The sequence below is a fragment of the Fistularia commersonii genome, chromosome 36, assembly GCF_037954325.1.
Source record: "Fistularia commersonii isolate RoL2024-O1a breed Wild chromosome 36, RoL_Fcom_v1.0, whole genome shotgun sequence".
Taxonomy (NCBI): Eukaryota; Metazoa; Chordata; class Actinopteri; order Syngnathiformes; family Fistulariidae; genus Fistularia; species Fistularia commersonii.
Genome location: NC_141319.1, coordinates 7,454,223 through 7,467,821, shown reverse-complemented (window position 1 = coordinate 7,467,821; position 13,599 = coordinate 7,454,223). Strand labels below are relative to the sequence as shown.

Here is a 13,599-nt window from a genome sequence, read left to right as displayed (position 1 = left end):
TCCGGAACCGGATCCAGAACCGGGTCCTGCACGGAGGGAGGCGGCCGCACCGCCGCCAGGGGGCGCTGTTTCACCCGCTCACCCTCGTGGGAGAGACACGTAACGGGCGACGTCACGTCAACGCCTAATAACAATAACAATAATAATAATAACCATTATAATAATAGCAATCATACCCAGAATAATATGAATTTCTATCGTGCAGTTTTTATACAACAATAATACTTTATTATAACTGATCACTGATAGTGAAGGTGCGTGGATTGCAATGACAGCGAGGTGTTTTCACTGTGGGAGGAAGGAACCCCACGCAGACACGGGGAGAACACCGGGAAGCTCCTCTGGTTCCGGGTGTTCGGAAGGTCCGGTTGTCGGTGTCCGACCGGCCCGGCGGAGGCAGAGCGGGGGTCAAACGGCCCCATTCTGGACATTCCTCTGCTTTCCCGCCGTTCTTTCCCCGAACAACGACCCCCTTTGAGGGATCCGTGGGCCGGTTGCCATGGAGACCGGAGCGACCCCGCCGGGGTCAGGCGGGCCCGGGACGAGGAGTCGGGATCGCGGAGGCGCGTCAAGACTCCACGCAGAGTTTTTCTTTTTTTGATTATTTTTAATTTCCATATTTTCACTTCCTGTTTGCGTCTGGCTTTGACTTCCTGCAGACGTGAACAAACAGATCCAAATTCCACGCGTTTATTTTGAAAGAGCACTTCCTGCACTTCCGGCTTCTGAGGGAAAAACTTGTTTTGAGTGTTTTCTTGAATTTTAGAAAAACCTGCTGCTGCTTCCACGTACATCCGACCGACTTCCGGTGACAAATTACTATCTTTAATAAAACGGATGTGATTTGACATTGAGACATTTTTTGTCTGGATGAATTAAAAAAAAAAAAAACTGGTTGGTTTACAAATGGTGTATTTTCGTGATTTTCGGAGGACCCACTCTCACACCCACGTCACAGAATCACAACAGGCATTTAATTGAGAACAGCGCCCCCTTGCGGACACGCGTGGAATCGACACGAATTCCTCAACGTTTGACTCCATTTCTCTGCAAACCTGATTTTCAAAATTAAATCATTTTCAGTCACATTTATAACATTTCTGTCGAAATTATTTTTTTTATCCAAAAAAAAAAAAAAAAAATTACTCTGCAGGTTCCAAATTGTCAGTCAGAAGACACGCCCCATATCTTCTCAAAGTTGCTCTCTGGAGGAGAGCAATCCAGAACACCCTGGGGTCGCCATGGTAACAGATCTACACGCGGTTAATGGAAACCAAAAAAGGCTGAGGTTCAGAAGTTCGGGGTCAGGTTTCAGTGCGAGGCTTTTAATCCAGGACCTCCTGGGATGAGTCCAGCATTAATCCACAGTCTTACAGAGAGCTTCCTCCAGATGTGGAGTGCAAGGCTGAACATCTGGATCCCAGCTCCAGGAGACCTCCAGAGTTCCACCGCCACCCTCTCCATCCATCACTGATCTGCCTCCGCTGGTCCTTCTGACCCTTGTGGACCTGGACCGCTTGCCTTTCTAGATCTGACTTTGTTTTTTTCTCTCTTTTCCTGCATCAAACAAAAGGTGTGATGAAGGTGGACGTGGTTCTCAGCTCCAAATAAAAGCTTTTATTTAACGGGGCTCGGCTGCCTGGCACACACACACACACACACACACACACACATTTCCATGCTCTCACACACAGACACACACACGTAGAGTGCATATCCTGGAATTAAACCCCCGTCCGAAGCAGCCGCCGCAGATCACATGGCTGAAAGAGCGATGCTGGCCGTCGTACTGACGCCGCCGCAGGAAGTCCCCGCCGGGAGCGTCCGCTTCCCAGGACGCCGCACAAAGCCCGGCTTCTTCTCGTCCGGGCGGTAAACAGCAGCTGGAGGGTGGGGGGACCCCCGGACCCCCCGGACCCCCCCGAAGGACAGACGCCGGGCTCTTCTCTCCACGAGTCCTGGAATGTGCCTTCTCAGAGTGGGCGGGGCCGCTGGCAGGAAGTGGGCGTGGCCTCTTCTGGTGTCAGAGTCTGTTAGATGTGGTGACATCATGGAGGGGGGGGCCCTCGCCACACGCGCACACACACACACACACACACACACACACACACACAAACACGCACACATAAACACACAATATCTTCTGTCGTGAGGAGGTCACTGGCCGAGTCGCTGCTGACACTCGCCGTATCGCCGCAGGACGCCGAGCAGGTCGTCGTAGGACACACTCCTGTGGGACGGCAGGGAGCTGACGAGACACACACACACACACACACACACACACACACACACACACACACACACACACACACACACACACACACACACACACACACACACACACACACACACACACACACACACACACTCAGCATGTCTCCATTTGATCCTGGCTGGGGTCTCCACACGTCTGGAGAACCCGGTCCACCTCCGTAGAGGCTTGAACCTTCTCGCTCTGGATATAAATCCACATACTGGATCCAAGATGTCGCCCTTTAAAACGTGCCATCCTGATTGGCTGCAGCGCCGTGTCCCGGCCTGCAGTACAGTATGTGTCCACTAGGGGGCAGCATTAGAGGAGCATCTGCTGCATGCTAACACCGTTAGCCACCCGCAGGTTTATTTACTAACGCTAACGCTGGCATCCACTTCCTGTTTGTGTTCAATACTAGCTAAACGCCGTGTAGATTTCAATGTAACTTTTTGTAAGCAGTGAGCAGCCGCCAGGTGTGTGTGTGTGTGTGTGTGTGTGTGTGTGTGTGTTCTCTTACATGAACTCGGTGAGGCGGATGTGCCAGGGGAGGAAGCCCAGCGTGCTGTCCACCGGACCGAACTTCACCACCAGCTCCGGGTCGGGGACGTTGGTGGACGCTGAGGAGGACAAAACCATGGAGAAGCTCACTGGACGGGTTCCACACCTGTGTTTGTGTGTGTGTGCGCATGTGTGTGTGTGTGTGTGTGGCTGTAGCCAGGATGATGTAACAAAACACAACCGTGTGTAAGGAGAAGCGCTGGAGGACACACACACACACACAACTCCTGCAGAGGCAAGCATTTTCTCACGCAGTGGTTAAAAGCAGCTCCAGATGGAGGTTAATTAGTCACACACACACACACACACACACACACACACACACACACACACACACACACACACACACACACACACACACACACACACACACACACACACACACACACACACACACACACACACACACACACACACACACACACACACACACACACACACACACACACACACACACACTTCCTCCAGTGCTAAATGAATCAGACCCGTGTGTCGATGCAACAGAGGGGCAATCTGAGATCTTCTCAGGAGGTCCACCAGAATCCACCGGTGAGGTTTGAGGTTTTGTCACGTCCGACTCCACGTCCATGCGGCTCGGGCTTCTTCTCGACAGCAGCGAGAGGAGACCAGACCCTGCGAGGGTTGGTCTGGCACGCTCCACAGACCAGGAGGAGGAGGAGGAGGAGGTCGCCGCAGCTGAAGACCTCAGATGGTTATCTGGTTTCTATTTGAAGTCGAAAAATCACACCCAAGGCTGAGGAGCAAACGCCTCCTTCTCGTCATCATCGAGTCAAATAAACGCCCCCAAAGTTTTGCAAGAGTTTGACCAACTGTCGCACAGGAGTGTGTGTGCGTGTGTGTGTGTGTTGGTGTTATCTCCATGTTATTTAAGGGTCTGGTTTGAGAATCATCTCAGGGACGGTGTTTTCAGTGAGTCCCCACCCAGAACTTTGGACCACACGTACACACACACGTACACACACACACACACCTCTGAGCAGCGTGTCCAGCATGGAGACGCTGATGTCCTTGGAGCTCCTCTCCTTCTTCTCCACCGAGCGACAGAGCTGCTGCGCCGCCTCCACGATGCTCTGCTTCCCGTCTGCTGGAGACAGGACCTTCACTGTGGGCCTGCAGGACAACACTGACACACACACACACACACACACACACACACACACACACACACACACACACACACACACACACACACACACACACACACACACACACACACACACACACACACACACACACACACACACACACTTAACTTCAGAGTTCTATGAAGGTAGACAAATCATTTCCTGCTGCGTATCTGTCTGATCGGTCTGATCAGCCATGAGAAAAGAGGCGGGGCTTAACCCGGACCTGTCAATCACCCGCCCCGTCTTCCACGCCCGGTGATGTTCTGCTCACGTTCTCCTGCCTGGGTTCTCTGGTTCTCTCCGGCGTCAAACCGCCAGCAGGCTCACAGAGGTTGGTGTGAATCAGAGGGTGAAAGTCGGCGGTCTCTGTGATTGACAGCTGACATGTGCGGGTTAAGCCCCGCCCCTCCGTCGGCCAGGATGGAGCAGGATTTGCAGAAACCCTTCGCAGCGTTCCGGAAGAACCGTCCTGTTGCTGACACGGTCTTGTTTATTTTATAGTTTGGAACTTCTCCGATTAGAGTTTCACAACAAAGATGGCCGACGCGGCCTCTTCCTGCACGTTAGGACTACAGTTGTAGTTCCCGAGGGACGGACGGACCCTCGTCTTCCTCCCGTTCATAGACAACCAACATCAGGCAACATGAGCGTCTCCTTCAGCGGCCGGTCCTTCGCCAGAGAACACTTTCGAGGAGGAAGTATCACGAGCGGGCGGAGCCTCGACACGCTTGCCGAGGCGTGGCGGCGTCAGTTTCAGCTCCTTGTTTTGGATGAATGGACTGAAAGCACAAGTGTCGGCGTAAAGAAACCGAACCCCGGTCTCCCGGTTTCTCTCCGGATGTGGCGGACGAGAAACCAAAACCTCTCGTTTTCTCTGCCGACTCCTTACGCTACTTCTACACCTTCGCTCGTCGCGTGCGGCGCTCGGCCCGGGGAGGCGGGGCTTAACCCGGGCGGTGCCCCGTCGCTATGGTTACCGTGCTGCCGGCTCTTGTCGGCGCCGTCGCTCAGGAACGCCACGCTGTACTTGGAGCCCTCCACGCCCAGCAGGTCCTGCTGCTGCCTCCCGATCTCCTCCAGCAGCCGGGGGTTGTTTTTACGGAAGATACCTGCGGAGCGGAGAGGAGAGGACCGGCGTCACATACTTTTTATGTTTTTTCTAGTTTGCTTTCATGCCACTACCAAAAAACATATATATAAAAATACAGTATTTTGCAGACCATAAGGTGCATGGCATTCTAAAGGAACAGGTCTATTTTCACACATAAGGCGCACCGCGTTATAAGGAGCGTGATAAAACATACAGGATATAAAGCAAAACAAGTTAAATCCAACTTTATTCATCTTTGTTCCCTCGGGAACAGTTTCTTCTTCTTTACTCGGCACAGTTCATCTGCTCGCTTCATGTTGAATTCTTTCTCGGCTGCTTTTTATTCCCGTCATCTCCGGCGTGAGTTTGAATTCCGCATCGTAAGCGTGTCTCTTACAATGTGCCATTTTTAAGTAACCTCGGTAACATTCGAGAAAAGACTAATCTAAGAAAGTCACACATTTTGAAATAAATGTTAAGCAACTTATTCGACGTGAGCGGTGAGAAATTTCAAACTGCAAAACAGTAAAATTTTTAGAATCCTATACAGTTATTAATAAAGCATATTAAACATATGAATAGGTTTGTGAAAATATATTCAAAATTTTGTATTAAATTGCTTTTATGAAATCTGCAGCTCAATTAATATTATTATTATTATCATAATTTAAAAAAATTAAACAGCTCATATGCTAAAATTGACATGTGCGCACACACAACACACAGACACACACACTCATTGGGCACAGAAAGTAATAAATATCAATTTTCACAGCAGAAAGATCAACAGACAGGGAATATAGAATATCTAAGATATATAGATTACATCCACACGAGAAACACCTTTTACTGTCTGGAACAAACATCTGGAACGGGACTTTTTAAAAGACGAAGAAGAAGCGAGAGCTCTACTCGCTTCTACACACAAACCCCAACAACAACAAGGTTGTATAAAACAAATAGAAACAGAACACGATGATTTGCAAATCCCTTTCACTCTGAAGATGAGATATTTCATGTTTCATAACTGATAAAACATGTTTTTGGGGGAACTATTCACTCATTTTGAGTTTGATGCCTGCAACACTTTTACCACGGTGTTACATCACCTTTCCATATAACGCCGTTCTAGTAGTTTCAGCTTCGGACGTGGAATTCCTTCCTATTCTTGCTTCCTTCACACAAGGATGTCGGTTTTTAATGGGGACCGTCTGGCGGATCGAAGGTAACGGGCATTCAGGGCTGGTTTTAGACCTCCAGATTCTCTGCATCTTTTGTAGATATGATGGCCCTTGGATGATGAAATCCCTAAATTCATTGCTATTGCATGTTTGGAAATGTTCTGAGAGCGGTGGACTCTCGCGCACTTGTCCACAAAGCAGTGAACCTCGGCCCGTCCTTGCTTTCAGGGATGTTCCTTTTATACACGATTCACCTGTGGAATATTCCAAAGAAGCGTTTTTTTTGAGCATTCCTCCACTTCCCCAGTTTTCTGTCGCCTCTTCCCAGCTCTTTGGGAATGGATTGCAGGCGTCGCATTCAAAATGAGTGAATATTTCCCCAAAACATGAAAGTTCAGCTGTCTGAACATCAAACATCTTGTCTTTGGAGTGAATTCAGCCAAATAGTGGTTGAAAGTGATTCGCAAATCATTGTATTCTGTTTTTATATACGTTTTACTCGGTATTGGAACTTGATTGGAATCGGGGGTTTTACCTCATCAGCGAAAGGCCACATCTGTGTTAAACCTACATATGAAACCTGAGCGACCGGCAGCCGGGGAGCAGGTGGGGGTTCAGCATCTTGTTCAACGGCTCTTCCAACATGAGCTAGGGTTAGGCTCAGGAATCAAACCGGAGACAGACGGGACCCTTCACTCTTGGCTCTTACATCCAAGGACATGCGTCGGTTTCACTGGAAAAGCACCGTTACAGTAAAACCCATCTACTTTAAATCCACTTCTCTTTCTCACCTGCTACTGTATGCTATTACTTACCGGTAGACTGTATCTGCATGCACTTTATACTCCGTAGTTTATACTCATGTTTGTTTATTGTGCACTGTCCTGTTAATGCACACTCTTATTATTGTTAATCTCATGTCACTCTGGGAAAGTGAGAAAGGCGTTCTCCATTCTCCGTTCTTCTTCTCCTTTTGTGACACATAAGATAAATATGCTCCGAAAATTCACATCTACGCTTTTCTGAACTTGAACTTTGAAGCAAAGTACCTATGTTTATGAGCAAAATTGTAAAAACCAAAGACCAAAAGTCCCATTTCAGTTTCCTTTCACACAGAGATGAGTCTCCGTCATGTGACGCAAACTAATGTAACCCTCAGCCACATGACTGCGGAAACTGAAATAAACCGCAGCGGGAAGCGGGGGGGGGGGGTCGAATTACACTCATATTAGACCCACTCAGGGAAGCCGCCGGCGTCTAAATTGTCGAGTTAGAAGATTAGAAACTTGTCCAAACACAAACAGGGCTTCTTTCTCGTGGGCAGGGAGGGTCGGGGTCGGGGTCGGGCTGGGAGGGGGTCAGCGCTCAGCTGGATTAGTGTGAACTTAGCTGGGAAAGCTGATCGCCATGGCAGCAGCTGATTACTGCGTCCAACTGAAAGCGGGGCGCAAGAACCACACTTCAAAACATGTCTGCAGAGGTCCTCCGTCATCCAAGTCACAGTGAATTCTTGTCCAATTCTCGTCCTGGCAACCGGACTTGAATTTCTTCACTTGAAGACGTTTCACTCCTCGTCCGGGAAGCTTCTTGTCTTGGCGACTTCAGTTCTGGCTCTTCAGAACTGAAGCTGCCAAGACAAGAAGGTTTGACAAGAACACACTTAGAGGCCATTCTGTCAGAGTTTGGGGTGCGTACCTGCAAGCAGAGGGCCGGCACCCTTGAGCAAGACACTGGCACACCCCGCTTGCTCATTTTTACTGTTGCACTGCTGCAACAAAGTATTATCTTCTCTCAATCCTCTTGCCTAAAATTGCTGAGGTGTCCTTGAGCAACACACTCAGCATCCAAGTTTTTCCAGCTAGCATCTTACATGCTAATTAGTGTGTACAAGGGTGAACGTGGATACACTCATTTTAACTGTTTCACCCCCGGTTTGAGCATTTTAGAAATGAACCTTAGCTCCCAAGACATTACAAACATGTAAAATTTGACATTTTTTTTCCTCGTTTTCATCCGGATGAAAACAAGGTAATTTCGAGCGGTAGTTACAGGTGCTAGCTTGACTGTTATGCTAATTCCCGGCGGATTTAAACAGAACATCAGGACTAGTTTGTGAGGAAATAAAACCTGAAAAACGCGCTTTAAAACAGATAAACGAGAAAATCCTTGGTGAAAGTGTTTACCGTGGTTGTCGTAGACGCTGACGTAGGAGATCCCGACGGCCATACACCAGACGACCAGGTTGGCGATGTCCGTGTAGCTCGGCTCCTCCTCGGCCACCAGGAGGCCGATGTGAACCGGCAGCTTCTCCAGGGAGCGGCCGTCGGTGAGCCACCGCGGCCGGCGGCCGGCGGCGGCGGAAGAGGGGCGGCCGCCGTTCGAGTTCGCATCACCGGCGTCGAGGTTGTGGCTCAGCTTCCTGCGGTGCTCCGGGGATCCGGCCAGCGCCACCGGCAGCAGCAGCGCGGCCACAGCCCGCTCCCACAGCCGGCCCTTCCAGCTCCGCAGCCGGACGCGCAGCCAGGCGACCAGAGCCCGGTTGACGTGAACGAGAACCAGCAGGAGCCGCCACAGCAAACCGTAGAGCAGCGCCATGGACGTCCTTCCTCCGCCCGGGGCGGAACCGCGGTTCGCAACGGGCGCCTCACGACGGCTTGAACTGGCCGTTAAATCCCGCTACCGACAGCAGAGCGCGCCCGCCGCCATCTTCCTCTCTCCCCTGGCAACCCCCGACCTTTGAACCCGCGACCTACGTATGCAACACGGAGCTCTCTGATTGGCTGACGAGAAAGGTGACGCAGCGCCATGTCTTGTGTCAAACCGGGGCACGCTCTGGCCACGCCCCCTCCGCATTGGCCCCGCCTCCTCCCACGGACTGCCGAATAAATCACAACATCGTTTGAATATTTATTGTTGTATTTATTGTTAGAAAAGAAAAGAAAAGAAAAGAAAAGAAAAGAAAAGAAAAGAAAAGAAAAGAAAAGAAAAGAAAAGAAAAGAAACAGAAAGTTGATACAATTAAATAATTCTGAGAAAGACATGTGATTGGAAATTGTTTTTCCATTTGAAGGGATGCAACTTTTACCTTGACCAAAAATAATTAGATTCATATTTTTTCCCCACACATTTAACCAAACTTTTTGTTGCATACAATTCCAGAATTTAGTTCATTGGCACACACAAGGAACTTGGCTCTGGTTTACGGCTTCACCTTGTGCCGACGGGACGTTAAGCAACCGAGTGGAGACATAATACTAAATACAAAGTGCAGAGTGCAATAAAGTTAAGTCAATTAAACAGTATTGCACATGAGTTAAGCGGTCAGAGAGCGGTATGCAATGACATAAATACTGGATAATGACTGTATATAATATTTGCAGCATGCACAGTGAATATATACAGTGAATATTACTTAATTGATGATATTCATCTTATTACTTCACTATTACACTACCTCACTGACCACTTACACACTTTGGATTTTGCATTGTTTACCATGTCCACTGTCCACCAGAGCCAAACACCTTGAACATGTGAACACCTTGATTCTGATGATCACAGGATGCACAGTGTATATTTAGGTGACGCCCATTCTCTATAGCAGGGATGTGTATCGCAGTATGTGCGGAGTATGGTTAAAAAGTCTACATTTTGATGGAGATGCTCTCCGTAGTGAGGAAGTGACGATCAGTTACAGGCCTGATTGACAGTGTCTGACAACGATACCAAAACTACAGTGCAGTTGCCATGGCTCGCTTGAAAAATGCAAAAGTGGCTGCAAAAATCTGCATTTTCTCCTCGTGGGACTGCATTTTTCCGTCATTTGTTCAAGCACGCTTTACAACCTGGGGCGTTCAGAGACGGAGCGGTTTCATCCACGCATCGTCCAAATCGTGCAATGCATTCAAATAATGCTCTGGACTTCAGCCCGAAGGCAGCATCACCTCAGCTTCTACACAACCGCGGAAAGACGTGATAGCCGCAGTCAATATGAGATAGAGTAATGTCCTTGTGTGAAGGATGCGACACACACTCTGGGAGCAGCCAGACACGGAGGAATTAAGCATGCAGAGCACATCATGCAATAAGTCAGCACTTAGGAGATAGTGATGACGTCCGGAATTGAAATCCCTTTGGGAGAAAGTTTGTTGGTGAAAACATTGAAAACATTTGTGTTTATTATCAATAAAATGCACCTACAATGGAGGCGGTGCATTTTATCATCAAATACAGGCCCGTTGTCGACAAAGGATGCTGACGGACAATAACAACAAAAGTCTCCATCTGTTTATATGATATTTAGCAGAGTTATTCATACACCCTTATTGTATATTTACTGGATACCTTTCATTGTGTTGAGAAGCCTTTCATATCATTTATCAAAACAGAATCTAACATTACGTATTAAAAAAAGCGAGCACATTTGCCCCAAATTGGTATTATTAAATAACTTCTTTTAAACTTGATAAGATATTTGTCACGCGATGTGCATTTCATTTTATGGTAATTATCCAGGTCCTTTTTTAAATATCAAACTGAGGCGAAAAGTATCGTCATCTGCCTTACTGTCTTAAAATGATTGTCAAATACATTGTTAATTTCTATTATTCAGGTATTTTGGGGGTGATTTTCTGGCTAACATCAGGTGTTTCTCTTTCTTTTTTTACATAGTATTTTAATATGAGTGTTTATATTGTAAACATTTATAACTACCCCCCCCAAACTGTAACTGCAACTAAGTTAAATCATTCCATTTTATGTCAAATTTTTGTAAAAACACAGTTTGAGGCATTAATTTTATTCAGTGATTTTTGTTTATGCTTCTATTTCACAACTTTAATTTTCTTGCTAAATGTGCACACAGTCCCTGTCGGTTACCTGCAGATTCTGGGGATTTTTCCTAGTTTGTTGAACATTTTCTGTTTTTTCTTTCTGTCTTTAATTGTCCGATGTCCTTACTGCACGTACAACGATAAACACTTTGAATACATGGATCCTTGAATGTGTCAGAAGTTTGACATTAAAATCAGTTTGCGCTCTTTTATGCCCACGGCCATCAGACTGTACACAACTCCGACCGGCCTGAGCGCACCTGTGCCGCTTCCACAAACTCACTTCCTCACCCATCCACATGTCGTGCCCTCACTCTGCTGTCTGTCTTATCCTTGTTTGTCCCAGCCCACACACGACCTCCCTATTTTTACTGATTTATGTTTTTCAATGCTAGTGTTGTTTAATTCCGGAGGTGTATTTTTCACCCTCACTGTTCCTTGATGTTGTCCATTGTTATCCCTGATGTTGTTGCTGTTGTTGTTGTCCGCTGTCTATTTATTCATGGATGTCTTGCTATCTTTATCTTCATATTTATTTCACTTTTTTTGTATTTTTTTTATATTATAACCGTTATGCTGCTGTGACAAAGGAATATCCCCAGATGAAGATCTGTTGCGTATAAGTTTGCAGCTTCTTTGTTTTCCATGTTTCAGAAGGAATTCATAAGTTTGCGTTGTTTGAATCGTCTTTTATTTTCTTCTTCACAGCTCCAGGAATCAACATCGGTTAGCCATGGGACATATACAATACAGAGAGAGGGAAAAATCCCAGCGGCACCGCTATACCAAAAAGACTGATGTGAAAACTGACGTCAAATTAGCTGAACAGTTGCGAAAAACTAAAACAAGTCTCAAACCTTGTCATAAAGTGTCATACATCTCCTGAGAGAGAATAAAAAAATATGACATATGCATGTATGTATGTATATATATATATATATATATATATATATATACAACATATGTAAACTAGAATGTAAACTCAAATAAAACTAGGATCAATAAAGTTGATCTTATCTTGATTGTTGTGGAGCTTGTACTCAAGACCTTAAAACATTTGATAGCCTTAACCTTGACAATTTATATTTCATTGTATTTCTTATTCTTCCTCCTTCCTAATATTATCTATTACTGTTATGTTTTTGCTTGAAACTCTGGCACAACAATTTCCTTCGGGTTAAATAAAATTGTTCTCATCTCTCAGCTCAGACAGACACGATGCAATACCACTATCAGCCACTAGGGGCGCAACCGAGGCGCCCCCACTGGTGTTTTCGATGACGTTGTCAGTCTGTGGGTGCAGTTCCTCCTCCTCGCCGCTAGATGGCGACATCATCGCCCGCAACGCCATCGCATTAGACGAAGAAGAAAATGAACCCTAAGCGGGAACCGGCAGCCTCCGCTACCCCGAACCGATGGACCGACTACCGGTTCCGTCTTCTCCTTTTTTGTAATTATTTTGATTAAAACCCGACCGAGAAAAGAGGCCGACATGGCGGCCAGGTCCCTGCGGCGGAGCGGCGTCCCTCCCGAGACCTGTGAGCGGCTGAGGCGGGGTCAGATAGAGACCTGTAAGGTACGGAAGCCGGCGCGGTCGCTCCCAGGTCCGGCCGGCTCTTCACCCGGGTTCCCGTCCCGGTTTTGGACCCCGGTTCCTGTCCCGGTATCCGGTTCGGTTTACATCAACGGACGTAGAGATTATTTGTGTGAACACACCCGGCGGTGATAACGGGACTGTCATTTTATTTGTCAAGCTAATTGTTTGTTTATTTGTTAAGCTAACTATTTGTCTGCCTCTATCAAGCTAAATAGCTTCCCGCCATTATCAAGCTAACTTTTTCTTCTTCTTTTGAATACATTTACATCTTTCCTTTAATTATCTCTGATACTCGACAATGCCACCTCATCTGTCAGCCCCACCAGTCAAACAGTCTCACTTTATATGCCTATTTGTCCGTCAAGTTAAAGATTTCCATCTATTTATTACTTTGTCTCTATCTGTCAAGCTAACTGTCTGTATCTCTATCTAAATGACCTTTATGAGCTCAGCTGATGTTCCTCATGATGGATCCCTTTCCATGGGCTCTGTTTGGAGCTAATAGCACTTGCACACACACACCTAAATGAAGAATGTGTGTGTGTGTGTGTGTGTGTGTGTGTGTGTGTGTGTGTCCAGGACCTGCTGTCCCTGACCCCTGTTGAGGTGATGCAGGCTGCAGGCCTGAGCTTCAGCGGGGCCTCCGATCTGCTGCGCTCCGTCAGCAAAGCCGTGGCGCCGCCGCCCACGACGGTTGGTACCGGGGGTCCTGGAAATTGACGGGGGTCTGCAGGGGAAGCCATGGTGGCAGAGAACTGGGGGATTGGTGGAGGTGTAGATGAACGAGGACGATGATGGAGCTTAGTGGTAGGAAGCTCAGGAACAGGAAGGTCTACACACACGTTTCTTTTAATGTTGGTATCTTTGTGCGTGTGTGATGCACCAATGAGCAGTGCGTGTATGAACGATGTCAATGAGTTAGTGAATATAGCAATGAAT

The 13,599-nt window shown here is 47.3% G+C and overlaps 2 protein-coding genes across 3 annotated transcripts in view; one reads left to right on the top strand and one right to left on the bottom strand.

Moving 5' to 3' along the window:
• Positions 1-586: 586 nt before the first annotated feature.
• nus1 (NUS1 dehydrodolichyl diphosphate synthase subunit) lies at positions 587-8,993 on the bottom strand. Its single transcript, XM_086143215.1, has 5 exons — positions 8,415-8,993; positions 4,938-5,069; positions 3,804-3,956; positions 2,772-2,871; positions 587-2,248 (listed from the first exon to the last, which is right to left on the bottom strand). The coding sequence occupies exons 1-5, from the start codon at positions 8,824-8,826 to the stop codon at positions 2,158-2,160; spliced, it is 888 nt and encodes a 295-aa protein (XP_085999341.1). The 5' UTR covers positions 8,827-8,993; the 3' UTR covers positions 587-2,157.
• A 3,485-nt stretch (positions 8,994-12,478) lies between these two features.
• rad51b (RAD51 paralog B) overlaps positions 12,479-13,599 on the top strand; it is a 35,881-nt gene continuing 34,760 nt past the window's right edge. For both annotated transcript variants that reach the window (XM_086143207.1, XM_086143206.1), the window contains exons 1-2: positions 12,479-12,639; positions 13,240-13,353. In XM_086143207.1, coding sequence (XP_085999333.1) covers positions 12,556-12,639; positions 13,240-13,353 — 198 coding nt within the window. In that variant the 5' untranslated portion in view covers positions 12,479-12,555. The remainder of the gene's footprint in view (positions 12,640-13,239; positions 13,354-13,599) is intronic.